This window comes from Apium graveolens, chromosome 3 (genome assembly GCF_009905375.1).
Source record: "Apium graveolens cultivar Ventura chromosome 3, ASM990537v1, whole genome shotgun sequence".
Lineage (NCBI taxonomy): Eukaryota > Viridiplantae > Streptophyta > Magnoliopsida > Apiales > Apiaceae > Apium > Apium graveolens.
This window is the reverse complement of record NC_133649.1, coordinates 39351686-39377256: the sequence shown is the minus strand read 5'-3', so window position 1 is coordinate 39377256 and position 25571 is coordinate 39351686. Positions and strand designations below refer to the sequence as shown.

Below are 25571 nucleotides of genomic sequence, written 5' to 3'. Positions count from 1 at the left end.
GTTGTAATTGAGGTTTCTAAAGTTGATTTAGTTGCTTTTGGTTAGGTGGCCCCCGCAGGGGCACTCATTGAAGTTGCAATCAGGATTTCGAAATATTTTTGGAGGCTTTTAGAAGGATCATTGTTAAAATTGATTAAGTTGATCAGAAGGTTGGATATTAGGATGCTAAGTTGCATATAGTTGCTAATTTTTAATCAACATTATAATTCTTTATGCACACACGAGACCATTATGAAATACATTATTTGTAGTATATTGTTGAATTTGGTTGATTGCAGTTGCAATTGGCTATTATTTTTGGTATTATTTTCTAAAGGATAAATGAAAAATATCACGGTCATAATACAACATGGTGGCCAATGGAATGAAAATCAGAACTACATCAACTTTAAAATCTGCGGATTGTTGATTCCAAGCAACTGCACTTATAATAACTTGCTAGGACTTATTCTCAATGAACCGCGATGTTGTCTCCAGAATCATCTACAACAAAAATCGAGTATCAAGTTAGAGATAGTTATCCTCCATTTGATATTTCTAATGATTGTCAACTTATGTTTTATATTGAGTAGAAGAAAAGAGAACCAGACTTTACAAGATATCTTTTGTGTTTGACAATCGGAGAAAGTAATGCCCAAGAAACTATTACGTCACCCAGGAGTGGAACAACAAGTGATTATGTGTGTATTGAAGCCGTACAACCTGGAGTTGCAACATCAAGTTCACTTACTGAAATGGATGGCGAAATGATTGCAGATTATATTGACTATGCAGAACTCATATCTGGTCAACTTGTGGATATCTCAAATGAGTTTGAAAATATTGGAGATGCAACTCACATTGAGAAGAAGTTTGTCATTAGCAACAAGCAACATGAACTTATTGAATTGGATCAAATATACAAAGACAGAGAAACACTGAAGATAGTTATGAGTCATTATGCCATTCGCAACAATTTTCAGTTTCATGTAAAAAAGTCTTGCCAGAAGTAGTATTTGGTTGCTTGCCTTGACAAAAACTACAGCTGGATGATGCTAGCATCACGAAATAGACAAACAAGTCAGTTCATAATACGGAAGTTGGTTGACACTCACACCTGTGATCTGGAGTTGAGATTTAAAGATCAAAGGCAAACCACTGCAACCGTCATTGCAGACATCATAAAAAACAAATACACCAATATCAAAACAAAATACACAGTTGCGGATATAATAAGAGACATGAAGCATGATTATAAAGTGAAAGAGATATGTCCTAAGTCCAATCATGTATGAGGATTTAGGAATAACTTTTATGTAATCTGTTTTGATTTCATTGATATTAATAAAAGACTTGTTTTGTTTTATTGCAGGCTCTATCTATTTAAATGTTTAAATAAGATATACCACAGTTTAGAGTAAAGCTTTTTATGGATTGTGATGAGATCATAATAATGAGACCTAAAAGATGATAACTCTAAACTTAAATAGTTCCCGGTCATAGGATTACTAACTGATAATTAATAATCCGCAAAGATCGGTACATACTATGCTTGCTTCATTATGAAGGATGTTTGTTCTCATAGACATTTGTGTGGTGACACTATAGCTAGTATGTAGGTGCTTATTATAGAATAAGTTCACTGAACATGACTCACACAGCTGAACAACTGATGGAGTTCACTCACGTGTCAGCAGTTGTTCACATAGTGATAGTTGTACAAGTATCCTTAGACTTGAGGTCATCATAGTCATCTTGTGTACACTGAACTATGCTTTGGTTTAGTTCTTAGTCTCAAGGGACAATTATAAGGGCTCTACTGGGTATAAGAATTTGTACACGAATATAGTGTATGATCAATAAAGGATCTACCCCTTCCAGTGTAGGAAGAGAATTTCAATGCTGATCCACTTATGTTAGTTCAGGAATCTCTGGCCAGAGTGAATAAATTAGAAAGGAGTTTCTAATTTACATTAAATAGAACTAAGCATAGTGAATGAGAAAACAAGTGATTAAATAAGATAGGCTTGACACAAGTTCCATGCCTTGTATTTAATCGTGACATTGCAGGGTAGAAGGAATTAATTGTACGGTAACTACTCACTGAATAGATTCTTGGTATTCTAAGCAGTGAATTCGTATTATCCGGATAGTCGCGATATGCTGAGAAGTATCCCTCACAATGTAGAATAAATATGATTAATTAATTAATCATATTTAATGAATTAGAGAATTTATATAAATAATGATAAAATTGTTTTATTATTATTTATTTCTACTACCGGCTTAATATTGAACCTACAGGGTCACACCATAAAAGAGAATGATTTAATGGTGGAGGAATTAATTAATAATGGCTGATAATTAGTTATTTATGAAATAAATAATTAATTGGGAAATTTGATAATTGATTAAATGAGATTTAATTGATTATAAATTAATTAAGAAAAGGTTCTTAATATTATTAATTAAGAATTTAATTTTTGGAAATTAAATCAAGTGAGAAAATTATTTCTAAAGAGTTTAGAAAAAGGATTAATAATTAAAAGATGTTTTAATTATTAGTGAGAATAATAAAGGGTTAATAATAATAATATTTTATGGGAAAATTTTCAGCTGAAAATTTTGCCTATAAATATACTATTATAGACCCTAATTTTCCCTCAACCAAAAAGATTTACAAAACCCTAATTCTCTCCATTTCCTCCTCCTTCATTACATCGTTTTCTTGGTGGATACCGGTGGAGTGCTTCACACTTGAGGAGCAGCTGCTAAGGATCTCCGTTCATCGTTTTTGGATCACCATTAAAGACCTCCATCTTTCCATTAACGTAAAGCTTCTTAAGGTAAACATACTGAATTATGAATTAAATATTATTTTTTGCATGGATCCTGCGGAGGGTTTCGGTTTTTTAAGATTTAAATTTACGTTTTCGCTGCGTTTATGTGCTAAAAACCCTTCATAAAGTGCAAGTGAAGTACGTCAAAGCTTGGAGATCCAAGGAAAAAACGCAAGAAATTGTTAGAGGCAACGCAACCGAATCTTATTCTCAACTGGTGTCTTATTTGTATATGTTGTATTAAACAAATCCCGGATCAAATGTTAGTTTTAAAGTGGGAGACGATGGGTGTTTCTTATACGTCTTTATTGCATTGAATGCTTCAATGAAAGGATGGCCTCATTGCACACAGGTTGTCATTGTTGATGGTACCTTTCTAAAATCAGCCTATAGAGGTACATTATTGGTGGCAGTAACTCAGGACGCAGGGGGTAAGATCTTTCCATTGACATTCGCTGTAGTAAATTCAGAAAATGATGATTCTTGGGACTGGTTTTTTGACAAGTTCAGACATGCTTATGGATTGAGATGAGACATGACTATAATATCTGATCATCATGAGAGCATAATAAAAGCTGTCAGCAAAGTGTATCCGGAGATACCACATGGATTTTGCATCTTTCATCTCCTGAGCAACATTAAAAGTAAGTTCAAGAAGAACTTAAAAAAGGTTAAAGAGTCTTTCTTCTCAGCGGAAAATGCATACACTATTAAAAAGTTTGAGTATCACATGAGAGAACTTGATAAGGTTGACAGCAGAATAAGAACATTTTTGGAAGAAGTTGGGTATGACAAATGGGCAAGAGTTCATTCACCAAATAACAGGTACTCAAACTTAACATCCAGCATTACTGAATCTTTAAATTCTGTAATCATAGCAATTCGAGAACTCCCAATTTGTACTATGCTAGAGAGTTTGCGTGCTTTGATCCAAAAATGGAGTTGGAGCAATAGAAATATAGCAAATGCAACCTTGACAAGACTGACCAATAAGTTTGAAGATATCTTGAAAGATAATTACCTATACTCCATTAATTTGACGGTAAGATTTTAAATTTTAGAGTTTTTTTAATATATTGAGTATTGAGAAGCAGTGACTTATCTATTCATATGTGTACAGGTGCATCCGATAAATAATGTTTTATTTAAAGTTCACAATGATGATAGAAAAGCTATAGTTGATATTGGTTTAAGAACCTGCACATGCAATAGATTTCAACTGGACCAACTTCCTTGTGCCCATGTAATTACTGTTTTACAAAAGGCTAATCATGATCCATATGATTATTGTTCACCAAATTTCACAAAGGAAGCAATGATTCATGCATATGAAGAGACATTGTTCCCTGTTGGTCACAAAGACACGTGGGAAGTACCCGAAAATATCAAGTCAATGGCACTATATCCTCCACAAGGACGAGTAAGAGTGGGCAGACCAAAAAAAAGAAGATACAAAGCTTCTTGGGAGATGAATGCAAAACAACGTGAACAAGTCAAATACGGGAGTTGCAATCAATATGGACATATATGAGAACTTGTCAAAATCCTCCACTCAGACTTGCTTGAATTAGTTACTTTATATGATTACATTGATTGTTTTTTCTCAAACAAAGACATAATTATCGTTTTATAGTACACATAATAGAACTACTAGTTTTATATATTTGACTTTGAGGTTTAGGTATTAAGTGACTTTCAGTTGCATTTGAAGTTGATTTTTGTTGCATATTAGAATTATAATGTCTGCTAAACATTAACAACAGTGAATGCTGCACTATATGCAAATATCACCTAATTTACAACCTTGTGATAAACTTTACTCTATTTCTAAAATTTAAGTGTAGCTTCATTAAGAGCCCCTGCGGGGCCACTATCCAAATGAATTCAATCTTATCATGCCAGTGCATGATAATCCTTATAAGAATGTATAAATCTACAATGCAACAACACATGCAACATTATATGCAACTAAATACCCACTTACAGTCGTAAATTGTTGAAGTTGCTATTATGCAACTTCATAATCCAATATCCAACATCATATACAACTTAGTAAATAAATATGCAACTTCAGCAACTTTGACAATTTATGATTTTAATATGAAATTTAGTGCCTGATATGCAACTAACAACCGAATACAAACAAAATAATTCGTAAACAAACAAAATCATAAGTTTTCAAACCATATCATTTACATAATTCTTAATTCCATCATATCAAATCATGTTACATCCCTGTTAGGAATATGTTGTGAACTTGATAATAAGTTAAATAAAACACCTTAATAGATTTAACTTAGTAAATTTTGTAGCACTCGACGGATGATCTAATATAGTCCCGACGGATGAACTTTATAGTCCCGACGGATGACAAATTGTCATCCATCGAGTGAGTAGCTTATGTAACAAATAAGTACTGTAGCACATTTCTGCAAACAACATGTATTAGTCAAGTAGATTGCTCAGGGTTCTGTAAGTCATGTTGACTACTAGATTGATATGCAGAATAGGTTGATTAATTGTAAATATGAGATGTCTTGTAATTATGTATAAGTGAAATAGAGTAAAGTGGCAGATAGACTCCCGACAGATGATCTACAAGACTCCCGACGAATGATCAACAAAGCTCCCGACGGATGACAAACATAGTCCCGACATATGATCAAATTCAAATAGCTGTTGACAGTGACAACACAGTCACATGTGTTGGGTGTTTGCAAAAAAAATGTGGCATCCTGTTAAGCAGGAATTTGAGAACAAAGAAGCACTACAATTTCCATGCAATTGTGAAGATATTCAAAGATGCTGGAATATAGTAGTGAAGCAGCATGGAGTTAGACTAGATATGTTTTGTTTTATTATCTTGTCTTATTATCATGTAAACTTGGTGATATATAAACCAAGTGTAGCAAGTAGAAGAATTAACTAAGCAAGCTTAATTTTAGAGAAACATATCAAGCTGTATTCTGCAAGCATTTCTCTGTAATTTTGTTTGTTCAAACTTGTAAAGCAGCTGCGAGCTATTCAAAGCTTCACATGGTTCTCATTTGATATATATTTACATATATATATATATATATATCTAGTGGATACTTTCAAATCCACAAGAAAGTTTTAAAAGCTTGTATTTTTTATTACTTAGTATTTTGATTTCTATCACTCTTTTATTCCGCACCATTGCTAATCAAACACTGTTATATTTATCAAGTTAGAACATTCTTTAAATTTGAAAAAGTAGCCAGAATTACATTCAACCCCCCTTCTGTAATTCTTGTTGTATTGTCAGGGAATAACAATCCCTAACCACTATTACACAGTTCGTTTCAAGTACTTAGTGGCGCAAAACAAAATTAACACAAGCAATTTATTTCATAGATCTCTTTTTTCTCTTCTTCGTTGGAGTCTTTATCACCTTCTCATCTCCTTTTGTATCCTCTTCCTCACTCTCGTAATTATATATCTACTTAGCCATGCCATATGAGTAAAATAGGAAAGCAAGTCTGCTTCTATGAGCGCCAATATCCAAGTCTGCTTGGGGAATTTCCTTCTTATCAGCAAGATACTCAGCAAACGAAACCATGTATATACCACTATCACTACAACAAACATAACATAATATAATTATACAAGTTCTACAAAATTTAAAAAACTTAAAAAGTCATACGACTTACATAAATGATGACTTAACGCAGTCATGATGCAATACCAGTCCAAGAGGATCAACATTTGACTTGTTCAAATAAGCCTTGGATGAGAAGTCAATATCATCACATTCGTGGAAGCCAGTAATCCTCATATAGTAAGGCAGTAACTTGCAAAATGGACGCAGATTTTTTATAAGAATCTCCCTCACGCCATCACATTTTAAGGTATTATACACATGAACTTTCCTATTTGCAAAACTAAGTCTTTCAAGAAGCCAATGTTTTTGCTCTCGAATGAATATATGAAACTGGACATCAGCAACCAAAGCCCAATGAGTATTGTAATGAATGCCATCGCCCATCATAACTCTAGCAATCTCTTGCTTGAAAGTAAAATTGTTATTCTTGACACATGCATCATACATAGTAGAAATTCTATTCTGAAAGGTGGAATCCGTTGAAAGAAGTTCAAAATTTTCCTTAACCTTCATCCTTAAATGGTAAAAGAACACATCAACATGCTGCACAAAAGAATAAAAGGACATTTTATCAATATAGACATGAATATTGTAGTACAATTTGAGCAATGCAACCTCATATTCAACAATCATTAGAACTTACAGAGTTCGTGAGACCTTTGATACCGTACTCCCAAATATGAAACCAAGTTTTCTGGGATACTAAATCAACCCCTAAATTCAGAGCCAGGTTGATCTTGTTGTCTTGTTTTGAATAGAATGTTGTCGCACTACAAATATATAAAAGACACAAACATTAAAATCAACCTAAAACTCAATTTACATATACAGAAATAACTATAAAAGCCTTACTTTTTCTTTGTAATCATGCCATGATCCAACCATTCCATGAACTCTCCAGTAATATTAAAGTCTGGCAATTCTCCAATCTTACCATCCAATGCAGATTATCCTTTAACAGTCTTGAACACTTCTTGAATAGCTAAGGAGTCAGTACTTTTCCCCGATGGCGAACCAAAATATTGCAAAAAAGGAGACTGCAAATACGAAGGGAGCTTAACCATCCGTTTAGGATTAGCAGGAGTTGGATGAATAGGTTCAGTAGAAGTTCCCTATAACAAATTAAATAAAATTTACTGATTTCACAGGATTATACATAAAATAGAAATATTTACAGTGGACAAATTTATTAACATTTACCAATATGGGATTCCCTATTTTGCTGGCACTTTGCACAACCAACTCCAAATCAGCCAATTCTTTGTCAAAGAGGTTACCAAAAAAATCATCATCGGCTCCGTCAACTCCTGCATCTTTTGAATCTCCTATTGCAACATTTTTATCCTTCTCTGCAGTCTTTACAGGGTCCGCTGTAACTTCTCCATCAACTGCTGCAACCTCTGTGTCAACTATAGCAACCTTAGATGCAACCTCTGCAACCTTAATTGAGGCATCTTCATTTACAACAACCTCTCTTGCAACCACATTTTGGGGCCAAGGGTCCCATCCTCTTGTATCCTGCATGACATAATGTATAACATAATCATGCACTTATATAATATCACAATAATTCAATAGAAAGAAAAAAATAAGATGTTACAACCTTATCTACAACCTCTGTGTCAACTGTAGCAACCTGTACTGCAACCTCTGCAACCTTAACTAAGGCATCTTCATTTGCAACAACCTCTCTTGCAACCATTTTTTGGGGCCAAGGGTCCCATCCTCTTGTATCCTGCATGACATAATGTATAACATAATCATGCACTTATATAATATCACAATAATTCAATAGGAATAAAAGAAATCAATAATGCAAACCTGATCAAAATCCTTTGTAATTGGAGCATATTTTTCAGGAAAGCTAGCACGACAAAATGATTCATGTATGGGATTGGACAAATCATCTCCAGTTTAATTATCAAAAAGAACATCATCATCATTTTCATTCTACCTCATAACCTGAGAAATTTAATTAGTTTTGCATAAAATATCATCATTAGTAGAGTTTTTGAATCAAAAAAAGTACTCCAAATTAATATAAAGGATCAACTATATTGATTTAAAAAAGGTTACTGAAACTAAAAAAACAAGATACGTACTTCTTTCATGATAGTTTCTTACAAGTTTGAGAAGACCGATTCAAAATATAAACGCATCTCGGTCATAGTTGTCTTCAAAGAATTAACCTCAATAGTAAGATTATTCTGATGAGTTTCAAATGTGCAAAGTTTCCTTTGCATTTCAACGAGAGACATGTTATCTTCATGTGCATTTGCATGTGAAGAAGACAACCTCAAAAGCGGGGTTGGGGGGTTGACAAAGTCATCATCGCTATTGTCCTTCTCCTTAACACTCCACTGATTGGAAGTTGGAAACAATTCCTCCAACTTAAGTTCCTTAATCTCACTTGCAATAGTAATTAAGTTTCTCAATTCCAGCTGCACATATAAAAATAAATGAATAAAAATTACTATATAATTAAAACGAGAGCAAGATAAATTTAGTAGTTATACCTCTTTTGCGCTCAATGACAGTGTAGTATACACATCCTCAAACTTCACATTACCATCATTTGACCAGCTAAGCATACGTGGAATACATCCACTATTTGCATCACAGTACTTTCCATTCAAATATGGACAACACTCGTAGAACCACAGTTAAAAAGCATAGGGAAAACCATTCAAACGATAATAGTTGTCTTTGGAACCTGTTCTTGCATTACATTTCAGTGACTCTAAGGTTGTCTTATAAATTTCCCTACCCCATGGAAACTGATCAAAATCTCCACTATCCATCATATCAAGGTCACCTTTAGAAATCACAGAATCACTACTGGAGCTAAGACGAAAATGGTGAAGTAAATACAATTTTGCAAACTTAATTGCATCCTCATCAGTTTTCCATTCCTTTGAAAAAAGGACTGTTTGACACGACTCTTGGTTTTACTATTAGCACCACGATAGTATTGCTTGACAAATTGATTCTCAGACCTAAAAAACCTTTTCTTATCTAAAGCACCAACGCAATCCAAACCAGTGATAAGCGCAAATTCACATATGCCAAAATGAAGCTTTGTCCCAACAATACCAATCTAGATTTCAAGAGGGTTTGGTTGTTTCAACTGTCTAAGCAAGAGGTTATGGATAAGTTGGTATTGGATTTTAAAAGATCTTAAATAGGTAAAATGTCCAAAAAAGGAAGCACGAAGATCGTCAAGCTGCTTTACAGATAATGTTTTCGGTAAATCACTAATTATATCATACTTATTATTGGTGTTGATTTTCGTTGTCCCATGCTCTTTAACAGGAATAACATACTGCATCCCCTGTAAAATAGAAAATAATGAATACATATATATAATCAACATCATACCAGTATGCGAAAAAAATGCAGTACCTTAGGAGGTGGAATCATGTTATCTTGAATTGTAAAGTTCACCTTCTTCCCTTTCCCCTTTAACTTCGACTTTTTCATTGCAACTTCCTTTGAACTCATATTAGATTTCCCCTTTGAAGCAGAAGCACACTCCGAAGAAGACCTAGACACCGAAGAGAACCTCGTATGCACCATTATAAACCTACAATGCCACAACACATGCAACATAATACTATCATTTACAACATTACATGTAACTTAGTACCCACTTATAGTCGTAAATGTAACTTAAAAGAGGCAAAATCTCAATAATTTTTAACACAGATAAAGCTCAACAATTACAATATACTTAAACCATAAAATGTATTGATTCTTTTTGCACAACTTGTATAATATGTCTTTCATATCTAACATTAAAATATCAAGCTGCACTAATTACATTGCTAATTGAAATAACTCCTAATTGATCTAGATGATCCATTACATGAAACCTAAATCTAGATCTAAATCCCTCAACCGAAGGTGTTAAAGACGTCCAGAAGGTGAAATTGATCCAGCATTTATGGATTCTTAGAGCTCTTCGCAGACTATTATTAAAACGAATCTGGATTTCTATAAGATCCAGATTCATGTTAAATGGCCTTTGTAGATGCCTTACTACCCTGAAATATAGAGGGTTTGCAACATCCCAAATAAATATCCCTGTAATGCACTGAGAAACAGTCAATTCTTCCAGGGTTCTTTCATCCATTTTTTCAATGTGCCCTGCAATGTATCACATCTTTTATACACCAACTGACTATAGATCCTAAACATGTCATTCACATATTTCAGAATGGTCTCGTGTCTGCATAAATAACTTATGACAAACAGTTAATTAAGTTACATTATATGTGGCTTAAACATTAGCAACATTATATGCAACTTTATATTCTAATATGCAACCTTATGATCAATTTAATACATTTTAACAATAATCTTTCTAAAATCCTCCCAAAATATTTCTAAATCCTGATTGCAACTTCAATGAGTGCCCCTGCGGGGTCACTTAACCAAAAGCAATTAAATCCTAAATCAGTAGCCTCAACACTAGAAATATTCACCTAAAATGCAACTTCCTCTACAACTTACAAACCTCATATTCAACATCACATGATATAAACAGATATGTTACTTAATATACTACCCATTCTACAGTTCCAAATCAACAAAACTTAACAAGCAAAATCAGAAATTAAGGTATACACATGCAACTTCATTTAAACCTAACAAGCTATAAAGCAACATATTATCCGAAATTAAGGTATTTAGGGTTTTAAAAAATAAAAATTGAACAAATCAGAGGTATTTAGGGATTCATAACACTTCACATGATTTACTAGCAAAACAGAGCAGGAGTGAGAACGATAGAGCTTCGCTAGAGCAAGAGCTTCACTGATGAGCTTCGCTGATGAGAGGTTTGGTTGCAAGCAATGAAACAGTGAGTCTGTAACACCCCCAGATCCGGGGTCGGGGATCCGGGTCGTCACGGTCTTTCTTTCCACAATATCACTTAACTTAATTAATAATAAATAACCTCATGCTGTGACCCCACACTAACGCACACCACAACCCGTTATAGTCTCGGAGATGAAATTAAAATAAGTACAAGTCCTTGAATCCACAATTTAAAAGTTATTATAACCCAAAATGATTACTTGATAAGTTTACAGTTATTTTCCATTATCTGCCACAAGTTATAATTATACAATATTTGGTTCCCAAAAGTAGAATGCCTGATCTACCAATAGATCTACCTCTGCAGCTATAGCAGCTACAACATCAATGGAAAGACGCGGGACGCTTCCGACGCGCTTGCGCTGGGTCTGCTTGAGTCTGGCCATCTTTCCTAACTGTTGTTGTGCGATGAAGAAATGAAGCAAGAGTGAGCATTACAGCTCGCAAGATAATATATAGTGTAAACAATAATGCAAGTATCTAAATGGACATCTTACTGGAAACCTTTATCAAGTGTAAGGTAGATACTTACTGGATATAAGCTTAAAGGAAGATGAAGTTACCAATTACTTCTCTATACTTATACCATTTTATAAAGCTACTTGAACTACCATTGTTCAAAGTATTATAGGTTTCAAAAGGTCATCCCATAGATGAGACCACAAATTAAGACTTGAATAGATTCAAGCTTTGATATATTATTGAATGAAATGAAGTTACGAGATACTTTATTCAGTCCCGATATATATATCCACATATATATCTTTTATACATTTCCTGGAAACCTCTGTTATGTAAAGTATGAACAGAGTTTGTAACATCCAATAAATTTTGGAAAGGAAAAGAATTTTGGCATAAACCCGATATCTTGCTGATCAGGCAAAGATACCAATAAGTAACCTTTTCTACTAGTAGATGGACGAATTCCCCACTGGTCATCACCCTGGCCGCAATATGACCTTATGCTGGACTGCCACTCAGCCACTTACGCATTTGATGGACTCCCACTGAGCCACTTACACTTTCATGGACGCCCACTAAGCCCATGTTGCTTATGCCGACTCAAATAGATGAACTTACTTCCCGAACGATGGGCAAGTAATCAAGATGTTTTCTCAAAATAGCAACCTCGTTGCGAATGTAAAATACACCACTGAGCCGGATCCCTCAGGTTTTGAGCGAGTATTTAAATCCCCTTCGAAAGGAAGATCTTAAATATAAAAATGAGTTTTGGGATCCGCTCTAACTTTTAAAATCATTTTGAAGACTCGAAAACACTTTTAAGAATGTTTGGAGTAATGCTGATTTAATGACATAAATCAGTCCCGATATATTAGATAATATCTGAATATTATTATTTAAATAATATTCCCATAAGGATAATCTCTATATAAATAATTTGAAGTAGAAGTTTTAAAACTCATACTTGAAATGAATATTAAATAACCAAAGATATACTTATACGAAAATACTATCTTTATTTGAATAATCGAAAATAAGTTTGATTATCGAAACATTATTCTTTAATAAAATAAAGAATATTATTTAGTAAATAATCGGAGTCATAAGTCCTCGAATGAATATTCAAAATAATATTCATTAAATAAAATAAACCGAGTCATAAGTCCTCGAATGAATATTCAATATAATATTCATTAAATAAAATAAACGAGTCATAAGTCCTCGAATGAATATTCAAAGTCATATTCATTGAAAATAAACGGAGTCATAAGCTCTCGAATGAATATTCAAAATAATATTCATTAATAAAATAAAGTTATCGAATAAACTTTATTCGATTCATAGTTTTGAAAACTATATCTATATATATATAAATATATATAATATACTCGGGAACATCGACTCCTGGTTTTTAGAAAAATGTCCACCTTTGAATCCCCTATACTAAGGGTATACGCAACTACTGCTTATCTCTAGCACAGGTATTATGCAACTATAAGCATTTGAATCAACAGATATATATCAAGATTACGAAACAGACATGCATATATACCATATCACATGCTCCAATATATCGCAAGATTTGCTAATTAACCATCACGCATCTATCACAAGATAATGCATATACATATGTATACATCACAACAACAGTATAACGGGTAGAAAACTTGCCTGAGCGACTGGGGTGATAAATGGCTTGGGACGAGTCTGGTAACCTATAAACAACATATAAGTTGGAATTAAACCAAAGTCGCTTATGAATCTATACTTTAATCAATTAGACCCTAACGTTCGCTTTTGCGCTTAACGATTCACTTAAGTCGCTCGAGTACCCTCGGCTCCACCATTTTTAATAAATTAACCATTAAGGGTTTTAAGGCGATTATTTCGCGAGTGCCTTACCAACTGCATAATACACTTCACATAAATGTTTCTTACTCCAATTAGTCATTTAAGGTCTTTAACCTATGTTTCAAAGTAAGGCGAGTGGTAACGGTTCGTTCGCGAAACGCCGTTACTTAAAACGGTCGTTTCTCCTAAACCGTATATCGGATTCAAACGAACCGCATATAAAAACGAAGCTCGTAACATAAACTATCTAATCATGGCAATGGTCAAAACCTAACAGTGAGTTCTCGGGTCCTGATGTTAAGAGAAAAAACAGTCTAAAGTAAATCGGACATTACGACGGCTATGTTTACGCGATTACCAATTTTTATTCTACTCCAATTCAACCACAAACCAACCACAATTCAACCATACAACCAAACTCCATCCATACCTCACTACAACAGCCCCAACACCTCAAGTTTTTCCAATTTATATTAATCTTAAACATGAACTAAAACTATTCTTAAGTTCTTTAACTAATAACCAAGATTTACAACTCCAAAAACATCACAAAACCAACTAATCTCTACACACACAACAATCAAGCCTCTTATGAACTATAATACTCATATTAAGCTCTTAACATTCAATAACAAAGCTAGGTTAAGAGATTATACCTTCCTTGTGAGTGGGAGTAACTAATTAGCTTGGAATCACCCTTGAAAGTCCTTACCCAAGCTTAATCTAAACAAAAACTCAAGAACAAAAATTTAAGTTCTTGAAAAACACTATTCACTCTCTTCTTCCATGAATTTTAGGATGAGATTGTGAATGAATTTGAAGCTCAAACTTATAAGATAGCTATATCTATGCATAAGGAGTATTAGATAATTACCTCACTAATTAACAAGGCTTGGATCTTGGATTTTGGATTTTTCTTCTTGAAAAAAAGAGAAAGGCCGAGAGCTTTCTTGAAGAAATGAAGTCAACTTTGTGTTTTTTGTGTTTTTGTGATTTGTTTTGCTTGGTTGCTTGCTTTTGTTTTTGATTTATTACTTTTAACCATGGTGAATTTTGTGTGGTTCTTAATCAACCAACAACACACTTCTATTTGGTCATGTTTAGGTCATAATGTAATGTCATCCTCCCACCCTTGTCCTCTTCTTATTGGTTTGATGACATCATCCTCACTAACCTCTTTGATTAGCTTCTAATTACTTGGCTAATGACTGCTGATCTGTTATACGGTTCGCTTAACTTTCGTTTTCGTTTATCGTTTGAGGGATCATACCCGGGATCTTATTACTTGGGTTTCCTTAATCCTTGAATTTAAATCCTTTTTATGATCCTCTCTTATAATCCTTGAATTTAAATCATTTTTATCTTGTTACCTTATACTCAATTCTTTCGGTATCTAGTGAATTTTCGGAAAAAAAATAAAGTGTTTGAATTTGGATTCTGACGATCTTTACATACACTTATATATCATATAGAGTGCTAATAAGATCTTAAAATAACAATAAAAGAACCCCTACATAGTGTGGCATGAAAAGTTTTCTTATTCAGCAATATCAGCAAAAATACTATTCATAAGGGTTACAAAAAAAGTTCAAAATTTTGGGGTTATTACAGAGTCTGAGCACCTGAACCCCCAATCACTACTCGAAACTCCAGTACTCTAACTCCACTATCGTATTTTTGAAAAACGAAACCTAGTGGACCGTATATACAGCAATAAAAGTTTGTGCGTGTTAGAAAAGTAGTAATGGTAAAAAACATATAAATTGGGGTAGTAAAAATAGAAATAAGAATAAAAAAGTAGTATATAGAACAAATTCCCTAAAAATTATCAAGTTCATAAATGTTTATTATATTCTATTACTTTTTAGTAGGGATGTACGCGGTTCGGATCAGATCGGTTTTGGGGTGAAAGTCGAACCAAACCGCGAAGAGCGGTTTTAGAAAATTGTCATCCGCAACCGAAAATGCGGTTGCGGTTAACCGCGTCAATTGCGGTTGCGAATTTGCGGTTATTACGGATCGGTTTGCAGTTCAACCACTTATTTTAAAATAATTAATAATTTGTAAAAAAATAAATTCGGAATATTAATAAATTCAAGTTTAAGTTACGTGATAAATTTACATTCAAAAATAAAATACAAACTAATGTTATGTATGGAGCAAGAATATTAAAAATATACAAAAATATGGAGGCGAGAGAAAAGAAAAAAAAAGCATAAAAAAAATTACACGTTGATTACATTTTCCATTTGTTTGGTTATATATCTTATAATGATTGTAAATCCTATAAACGAAGTCCTAACATTAACCTAAAATTATTTAATAAATGTGTATACTTATTAATTTATATGATATCAACTATATTTTTGAAAATATATTTTATTATAAATATATGTTGCGATTTGCGGTTGCGGTTGCGATTTTCAAGAATTTAAAACCGCATCCAAACCGCGAATGAGCGGTTTTTAAAATTTAAATTCACAACCAACCCGCGTTTCGCGATTATCCGCAAAATGCGATGTGTTGCGAGCGGTTGAGCGGTTGGACGCGGTTGAGCAATTCATCTGTACACCCCTAGTTTTTAGTACTGGTACAATACATTTTATTATATACGCACACTCACGTGTCTCTTTAAATTTACGGTTTACTTAATGATTTGTTTAAAATATTATAATTTTAATAAAAAATGAATGAATTTGTTTCTGAGTGCGTAGCACGGACAAGATACTAGTTAATTAGTAATAATAAAAAAAGAAATAATAATAAGATTTACTTTACACTTTTGTTTTGATCAAAGTTCATCCCTCGGTGACGAGAAAAAAGATTTCTTAAAGATTCAAATCGCATATTAAACAAAGTGTGTGATCTATAGTGGCTCATAATGATTTTTGGCACGCCAAGGATTTGGACATTATAACATTCTCGAAATCTTCTAAACCTACTGCCTAGTTTCTGTAGTCTCATAATATTTTATTGAGCGATTTTGATAACCTACTGTCATTGTATAATCTCTTATAAATTAATTGAATCTAGGGTATATTAATATGAAGTCTCGTCAATTAAAATATGTAATTGTTATTCGGGTATAAATTAGATATAAGCCCTGTAAATTAAAACATGATAATTATTATTCGGAAACAAATTAGGAATTCATTTTAAGGTCCCGTTTGATATTGCTGTTGTAGACTTGAAAAATTGTCCTAAAGCTATTTGGTAAATTCTGAAAACTGCTGTCTAAAAAAACGATTGTGATCTAAAAGTTGAAGCAAAAACATGTCCCAAAAAACTATTTTCACCTTTTGCAAGAAGTAACTATCAATTTTACCATCAAATTTTTTCAAAAATTTTATTTTTATATATTATATTTCAAAATATGCATAATTTAAAAAATTACCACTTTTTTCTCTTCAAAAAAATTATAACGGAGGCAAAGTGATACTTGTTCAGCGCAAAGTTGTGCTCAGAATTTTGAAGTGTGAATGCTCCTTAGTCCTTAGCCCACTTTAATTGTTCCTAGTTGGATGCTACGATTCATCTCAAGTTGATCATTACTCGTGCGTGTGCGGTGGTTCACGGCCGGGGGCTGTGTCAATGATATTTTATAATGGAATGCATAATCATTCTCTAGCTCCTATTCATGAATATCTTCAAGCCACAAAACAAACACCATGAAGATGCCAAATGTAAATGTCAAACGAGTGCCTATGTAAAGGTCCTGTAAAAATGGCACCTGTTCACATAGCCCCTCTTTTCGGGTTTTGTATAAATTGAGATGATACTTACTCAACAAACACCGCAACTTATTTCATTACATTAAAACTTCCTTAACCAATATCTATCTTTCCAGTGAGAATGAAGGCATTTTCATGCATTGCAGTGTGTGCTGTGCTAGTGCTTCTTGTGTGTGAAGCACAGATTGCGGTAGCTGTGACATGCAACCCATCTCAGCTGGCCCCTTGTTCAAGCGCCATCACATCTGACAAACCTCCGTCAAGACTTTGCTGCGTCAGGATTACTCAACAGAGGCCTTGCCTATGCCAGTACCTTAAGAATCCGAATCTCAAGAAGTTTGTCAGCTCTCCCAATGCTAGGAAAATTGCTAGCACCTGTAAGGTTGCTTACCCCAGGTGCTAGAGATCGGGAAATATTATTTCTACAATTATATGTATGTTTAATGTATTTTTTTTATGTGTGTTCATCGATTCTGATTAAAATAATTAGGCTCTCTACATGCTAGATGCATTGGGAGTGACTGCTACACTATCCCAGGTCTGGGCTATATTTACTGTACAACTTATTGTTGAGTTTTTTCAAGTCTTTCTTGCTTATAATTTGATTTAAAGTCTCTCTCGCTTTCAAATTGAACAAATTTTTACAAAATGATAACAAAGATCAAAAAACTTGGATCAAATTTTCAAACAGACAACTATTTTTGAGGGGTTGAGAACAAGGACAATTATCTTATATATCATGAAGCAAGCATAGTATGCTTAAATAATTGTACTCAAGACAAGAACTACTTGGAATAAGAAAGCATCATATACAGCAAAGAATGTTTAAAAAAAAGTTGAATCCTCACAAATGGAGAAGATTTGAGATAGGGTTGGTCCAACCCATTATCCACGGTTTTTTGTCAGATGGAAGTACAAAGTTCAGTTCAAACATCTCCTTGGACAAGTTTCCACTCTGACGGAAACCTACAAGGTTTGCCACTATCTCAGCACTCTCCTGGACATGCCTGTCATCATGAGGATCTGTCCAAAGCTTGTTTATGAACTGCAGCTTCCTGTGCTTCCCTTCTAATGGAACTTCCCATTTTATGTACAAAGCTTCTCTTTCCTCCATACTGAGACGAACACTCAATCTTTTTGCAAGAAACTCTCTTTCGCGCTTCAATGCTCTAAGACTACATGTAGATATGATTAATTAATGGCATAATTAGCGAGCATACATTGCAATAAGCAATGCCCAAAATTAGGAAACTATTCTTAATAAGTTGAATATAAGTAGAGGGAGTGAATTAAAACCTTGAAGAAACTGAGATTGTGGGCTCATCTCCTGTACAAGCTGGGGTCGCATTACCAATTTCAGCCAAGTGCTGCTGCAGCCAATTTAATCGCCTAAGTTCTACTTCCATATATATCTGATCTGAAGGGTCTCCTTTAAATAACAAGTAGAACTGAGTCCTGTGAATAATAGAGACAAAACAAACATCCCATAGATCAATGATTTGCTTCCTTTGTTCCCTAAAAGTTACAGTCCATGATATTGGGGACTCTTCTTGTATTTCAGGCATGTTCTCATCATTCTCCAAGTCATACCCTGCTTCTTCATTTGCCTCCAGCTCAAGCACCTGGTGGCAGATAATTGAATTAAATACTTAACATATATGAAAATAAACAAATCTGAATATATAAGGAGTTTCATTTGAAAAGATAATCTACCTGGCAAACAAGTAATTGCTTTTGATACTGGAGTTTGGCAACACGTTCTTTAAGCTGTGTAACATATTCTCTTATACTTCTAACATTCTCTTCTGCTGCATTTTGAAACATCTTCTGCATTTTCCTCATGTTGACAGAACTTGTACGCCGATATGGAGTACCTTCTTTTGATGAGACATCGCCACCATCCTCACTTTTTGTTGGAGTATCTTTTCCCGAAACTAATGGAGTTCCATTGGACAAATTGTCATCATATTCTGGAGCTCTGTTTTCGGTCTCAGAATCAAACACTTGTTTCATTGATGACAATGGTGAACATGGAGATCTTATGAAGTTCTGTCGATTTGTTGTGTTGGTTGATGCTAGAGGAAGCAACTTCTTCTTTTTAGAATGATTTTTGGTTTTCAAAGATGTTTCAGCGGTACACTGTTGGTCTGCATTGCTTGGAAGAGACATTACTAATTTGTCAATAGACTTCTGAACGTTTTCTAGCTGCTCCTCCAGACCTGCAATATTACTTCCTTGCGAGTGAAGTCTAGTTATTTCATCCTTTAGGTTGGCACTGATACTTTTGTTATTTTCAACTTTAACTTTAGGGGCTGGTCGAACAGCACACATATCCTTTATTTCAGCTTGTAGCTTGGCAATTGTCTCTGCAGCATCCTGGTTACCTTGTCTATGACAAGCAACCTCTTTCTGAAGTACTTCTAGTGCGCGATTTGCTTCCTCTCCAAGCTGTTCCTGAAGGTGCTCAAGTTTTTTAATCTCATGCATAAGTGTGAAAGGAGCAGTGGATGATTGCCTCATTGTCTGTCTTCCGGTTGTATTTCTCATCTTTTCAGAATGTCCCGGTTCTTTGCCAGCAAGGTTGGGCGACAAGGTCCCAGAAAATGAGAGGCACTTTTTTACAGTTGGACTGCGTGACCCAGCTGGCTTTAAAACCTAAGTCAAGTCATTAACACAATCCAAATTAGAAAAAAATTAATCGAACTGTAAATTTATAATTTCAGGGAGTTTCAAATGTATTTGTGTCTCAGAAAGAGACCTGTGGTTCTTCCTGAAGTTTTCGGCGCAACTCATCAACTTGAGACTGTGCGAGATCTCTTTGAATCCTCAATTCCTCTATTTCTTTCTCCATCTAATAAACAACATAGAACACATTTAGCCAAATATAACATAAAATCATAGAACACATGAATAGTCAGTTTTAATTCATTTTCCCACAAACTCTGGACACAAAATGGTAAGTACCTGCTGGATTTTGTAATCTTTTTCAGTTGGTAGATCTGGTGTGTGCACAGCTTCTAGTCTGGCTACTTCCTTCTGTAAATGCTTAATTAGTTGCTTGTCTGAGACAACCTAATATAAAAAAATAATCATGGAACTGGTTAAGCAAGCCTTTTCCAAAAAAAAAAAATTAGAATGAGCAGTCTGTAACTAGTGTCCTGAATTGAATTTTTTTGTTTGTACATACCATGTTTACTTGGGCATTGTTTACCACTTCCTTAGCTCGGGTGGCAAAGTAGAGTGTGTTTCGGGATTGCTCCACGTGGCTGGATGCTGGACTCAAAGTGCAAATGATAGCAGTGCGTGCATTACCACCAAGTGAGTGCTGCAATATTCGTGTGAGCTTTGAGTCTCGGTATGGTATATGACCGCTTCGTTTTCCAACACTACAAAAAACAATTGATAACCAGTTGAATAAGTTAAACAATTTGCATAAAGACACTACTTAAAGGAATTTTGGTGAATTTTTTCTTGAAGGAATCATCACAGAAATGCATATGGACTTCAACTTTGTTATTATCTATTTTCGTACTGCAATCAAGATTAAGGTTAGAATTCCAATTTTCTAATGAATAAACAGGAAGATCTCTAATTTCTGTAGATTAGAGTGAGTTTATAGAGTCCGATTGACTCATCCCTAAGAAGTGATCTTAAGTTCTTAGGAGTTCCTAAAACCTTTGTTATAAAACATAACACGACAAAGTATCTAAATTTCTTTCTCACAAATAATATGTTTTTAGCATATCTTGAAACACCTCAGATTTCAAAGTAAAAGTGTACATATTTTTCAACTCAAATAAAACACTTAACAGTGGAAGGAACTACACAATTAGTTAGAAACATAAAGCAAATACTATCAAGGGATTTTTTTTAAAAATTTTTGGTTTGGACTAATAATAATATGTTTTTAGCTATCAGTGAAGAGTCATCAAATTATTCAAATATGTACCTAAGCTTTCTGATTACTGTTGTAAGAGTCATCAAACTGAGGTTAATATGGCATCCTTCTCTGAGCCGAACCCCATCTGAATTTGTCTGTGAGGCTCTTTCACTTCCGGCTAAGTCTACAAAGTTCTGTATAAAAATATTGCCATTGTCAGCTGAATCCAATTTTAAATATTTATGTACATAGAAATAAGTTTGTTTATTTACCAAACTCGCAACATAAGATCTAACACAATCTGAATTTGCACGAAGTGTGCTTTCAATTGTCTGCATGTAAACAAAATAAAGTTATAATGAGTTGCTACATTTCCATTATCTTTCATCAAATAACACCTTAAAAATAACTAACCAGCCTTATTATCTGGTGTGACCTGGAGCTAGTATCATTAAGGGCAGTTTCACCTACTTGCCTCTGAGCTGCAAAATGTACAATAAACAAACCACAGAAGAATATATCTTTTAAATTGAAATCCTTGCCAATTCAAATTAAAAAAAATCAGGTCTTACCCTCACAAATGCTGATCAAATTTCTTAAATGTTGGTCATCTTTTGCTGTTTCCTCTACTAACTTCTCAACCACAGTTCCTTTCTGCATTCAAATAATTAAAAGACCTATGTTAGGTACTATGTCAAACAGAACAAAATTTATTCCCAAATAAGCGGGATGAAGTTTTACCTCTGGATCATCTAGAAGCTTTAGATTGCGCCCAGACTCAGAATTTAACAAGTCCCTGACATTCTCATTATAGATTTCAATTCCTGAAATTTTTATTCGGAAATCTCTCTCTGGATTCTGTTTTGACAAAGAAACCGTAGAAGTCAAGTTCAGGCATTTTTTTTATTGTCACATATTCTGATTAAACGTTTCTTGTGTTTCTGATTTTATGCAGAAACACGGTAAATTAAAGCAACATGTATAACACGCTTATGTAGTTGCCTTTTATGAGGTAAGGGCTTGACAGTACTTCGCAACAAATCTGCTTATAATCACTGTAAATTTCATGTTTATTTTTTCTTTCAGCAGACATCATATTGACAGTCATCAACGGTGCAAGTCAGCACTACAAAAAATCGTAATGAAGCTTACATCGAGTATATGCCTGTAAATATCATAAACAGCTCTCTCCGTAATTCCTCTCATTGTATATGTCTTTCCACTGCTAGTTTGACCATATGCAAAAATAGTTGCTGCAGAATACAGATACAGATCAATGTCATGAAACAGCAAATAAGAAACAGAAGGTACATAGACACGGCCTAGCTAGAAACTTTAGAAAACAATTTTTTACCATTAATCCCCATTAGAGCAGACAACGCAACATTCTTTACTCCCTCCTCATACACTGTTTCAGTAAAAGAAGCAGGACCGAAGACTTTATCTGAAAAACGAAAAATGGTTACTCCTCAGAGGTTCAGTTGATCTAAAATCAAAACTTCAACAAAAGAACAAGCTTCTAGTTACCGAATGTGAATGAGGCAGGCTGATGAGCTACGCGCTCATTAGCCAATGGCTTGTAAACAATAGTTTGATCTTCAACGCATTCCCACGCCACATGATCCTTTGCTGATTGCTCCCTTTTATTCAATGGCCTCAACCTTACTGTTACAACTATTTTCTCTTCTCTACTTTTGGTCCCTCCAGGAGTGGATACAGGTGTCCTATCTATTTTCGAAACTGGTGTTCCAGGGGTTCTAACAGTCATCTCGATCGTATAAACAAATTAATTAATTTTAAAAAATTGCTCTAAAATTCAATCAACAGTCTTTCAAAACAGAACTCTAGAAAATTATTGGCACCGGAATAAAGGCCTCACAGAAGCACAAAACAAAAGAAGCCTAACCAATATAGCTGCCCTCAATTAAATAACTATCTGCACGATACAAAATACAAATTAGTGTCTACAATTAGGCTTTCGGCTACTAATTAATGTAATTATCACTAGTTCGAGAACAAGATGCCTTAAGCACTTAATAATCCCGCAAAAATAGATTTTGTCCCGAAAATAAAATGAAACAAATTATGGCGTAATTTTAAGCTCTATATTCATTTGTTTCAATTAACAGTAACAGATCCAGTATACTTTCCATTTTAATAAAGGAGCAATAAGAAAAAAATAAATTACTACATACTAACAGTGACGGAACCAGGAATTCAAAAGGCTTCGTAAAAACCCAATAACATATAATTGGATAACAAAATACTAGCTAAATGAATTGAAACTACTTTCTACAAAAAAGAAAATACTTACAGAAACTGGGAACAGATAGATACACACATGCACTATTAACTTATGTATGTGGAGAGAGAAAGTGATTGAAGAGCGTTTAAAGATGGAAATTTGTAGAGCGAGAACAAAATTTGAATAAGAATAAAGAAGGTCTAGTAATTAGAGTGACAAGGTAATACTATTATCTTTTGAAATTCGATTAATTATCCAACGGCTAGTTCATTATTATGTTGGGGGTATTTTGGTAAATTTGTGTGTGTAATGTAAAGCTGTAATGAACGGTTATGTAGTTGGATTTTGGAAATATGTGTTTTTACTTTAAAATTTCTCTCTCTATTTGTTTCCGTTGTTTTTTTTGGTTTTTTCTTGCAAACTGTTTCCGGTGAACTTGTTAAAAAGTTGAGATTGTGCTTTTTCGAGGCCAGTTTGTGAATATGGACTTGCAAAAAATGTTAAATTCAAATACAAATCACAAATCATTGCAGTTATAATTTGTCTCATCAATTCTAAACATTATTTTTCTTTTAAATTATTATATGCACATTTAAAAGGGAAATATGGATAGTTGTGATCAATTTATGTAACATATTAAATTTGAAATTTAAGTTTTTATTTAATTATAAAATAATAACTTTTCAAATATAATTACATAATTTTTACCTCTAAATTGGCGTGATAAAATATTAAAAGTTATTAACTAAATATTTATAATCTAAATTTGGGAGGTGTTTATTTTGATTCGCTTTCCATGGACTAAAATCACATCACTTTTATCCTATAAAATAGACCCAACATACTATGTACATCCGCTTAAACCAAGGTTTGGAGTAATTAAGATTTATGTAAATTGCGCCCTATTTCGAAGAAGAAGGAAATCTCTTTTATTTATATATAATAGCTCAACACGCCTATAATATTAGTAACACATTTTATTTTCGTGAAATGACATATTTAGTCATGTGTTTATCATCTGTTAAAGAACTAGCATAATAACCCGTGCGAGATACGAGTCATTTTTTAGAGTTTTTTTTATGCATCATGCAATTATAATATTTGTAGAGCAACTCCAACAATATCCTTATATAGGCTCTTGAGTCAAATTTTGAAGAAATGGAGATTGAATTTTTCTCCATCAAGCTCCATGTCCCCCTATAACATTAAGAGTTTCGAATGCTTCCTCACTTTTAGGAGTGAATATCCCCTCAACTATTATTATATTATATTTTTCTTACCCGTTATTGTATATTTAATGAATGAATATAAATAGGGTAGTAAGTGTACGTTTAAAACTAAACGATTAAACTTAATCTATCAAATGCCGTTAATATGTTTACAAATAAAAAATTACAAATTAACATATAAGTTGAATACAGAGTTGACCAAAATCTTGAATTTTATTTAAATAAACTATATGTACTGCTCTATATTATTAGTGAGTTCACTACTAACTTACAATTAACTTACTCAATTTAAAAAGATAAAAAATGCATAACTAAAGTCAGAATGACTTGCAATCATAATATACAATAATGTAAATTTACGTTATTGTTAATATTAAAGTTGATTTTAATGAAAAATATTAATTTTTGAAATTCACCGTACATATGTATGGGAAAATGTTAGTTTTTTATTTACACTACTGTTAACAAAGTAAAATTAAGTTATATGTATGTGTGTTAGCATGCAAATTATTGTATGTTACATCTCTTAGTAAATTATGATGGTTTCAATTATTTATATGCTAAATATCTGATTTATGTACATGTATAATCATTATTAACAACTAGTTAGATAATTGATTACTAAAATAACATGCATTTATAATTATTTAAGAATTAAAATTATGTAAAAAATAAATTGCTATAATTTATATATGGTATTCACATTATCACTAACAAACAATCCATATCTAATTTTTACGCAACCGAGTATCAATCATGGTTGTAACATAAAAATGAATTATATATTTTTAAGACTTATTATTGATATTCATGATTTTTTCAAGAATTCGAAAGAAAAACTGTATTTATATCGT

At 33.4% G+C, this 25571-nt stretch overlaps 3 protein-coding genes across 3 annotated transcripts; 2 read left to right on the top strand and 1 right to left on the bottom strand.

Annotated features, from left to right (window-relative positions):
* The first annotated feature begins 3354 nt into the window (after window positions 1-3354).
* On the top strand, window positions 3355-4350 carry LOC141714141 (uncharacterized). The gene is made up of 2 exons (XM_074517678.1): window positions 3355-3861; window positions 3940-4350. The coding sequence occupies exons 1-2, from the start codon at window positions 3355-3357 to the stop codon at window positions 4348-4350; spliced, it is 918 nt and encodes a 305-aa protein (XP_074373779.1).
* Window positions 4351-17387: 13037 nt separating this feature from the next.
* LOC141712161 (non-specific lipid-transfer protein 2) lies at window positions 17388-17939 on the top strand. Its single transcript, XM_074514986.1, has one exon. It carries the CDS (start codon window positions 17485-17487, stop codon window positions 17764-17766), a length of 282 nt encoding a protein of 93 aa, XP_074371087.1. The 5' UTR covers window positions 17388-17484; the 3' UTR covers window positions 17767-17939.
* A 119-nt stretch (window positions 17940-18058) lies between these two features.
* LOC141712160 (kinesin-like protein NACK1) lies at window positions 18059-23691 on the bottom strand. Its single transcript, XM_074514985.1, has 15 exons — window positions 23558-23691; window positions 22771-23179; window positions 22598-22687; window positions 22396-22496; window positions 21985-22101; window positions 21816-21897; window positions 21658-21725; window positions 21516-21575; window positions 21313-21437; window positions 20551-20749; window positions 20328-20435; window positions 20122-20214; window positions 19077-20018; window positions 18660-18985; window positions 18059-18538 (listed from the first exon to the last, which is right to left on the bottom strand). The coding sequence occupies exons 2-15, from the start codon at window positions 23009-23011 to the stop codon at window positions 18208-18210; spliced, it is 2883 nt and encodes a 960-aa protein (XP_074371086.1). The 5' UTR covers window positions 23012-23179; window positions 23558-23691; the 3' UTR covers window positions 18059-18207.
* Window positions 23692-25571: the final 1880 nt, after the last annotated feature.

Bases quoted from the DNA above. Each gene is read 5' to 3' on its own strand.
- LOC141712161 (XM_074514986.1), top strand. From the start codon at position 17,485: ATGAAGGCATTTTCATGCATTGCAGTGTGTGCTGTGCTAGTGCTTCTT.
- LOC141712160 (XM_074514985.1), bottom strand. From the start codon at position 23,011: ATGACTGTTAGAACCCCTGGAACACCAGTTTCGAAAATAGATAGGACA. The intron at 20,436-20,550 runs GTATGTACAAAC...TTTTTATATTAG, and splicing joins ACAATGCCCAAGTAAACATG to GTTGTCTCAGACAAGCAACT. The intron at 20,019-20,121 runs GTCTCTTTCTGA...GACTTGACTTAG, and splicing joins AACTTCAGGAAGAACCACAG to GTTTTAAAGCCAGCTGGGTC.
- LOC141714141 (XM_074517678.1), top strand. From the start codon at position 3,355: ATGACTATAATATCTGATCATCATGAGAGCATAATAAAAGCTGTCAGC. The intron at 3,862-3,939 runs GTAAGATTTTAA...ATATGTGTACAG, and splicing joins TATACTCCATTAATTTGACG to GTGCATCCGATAAATAATGT.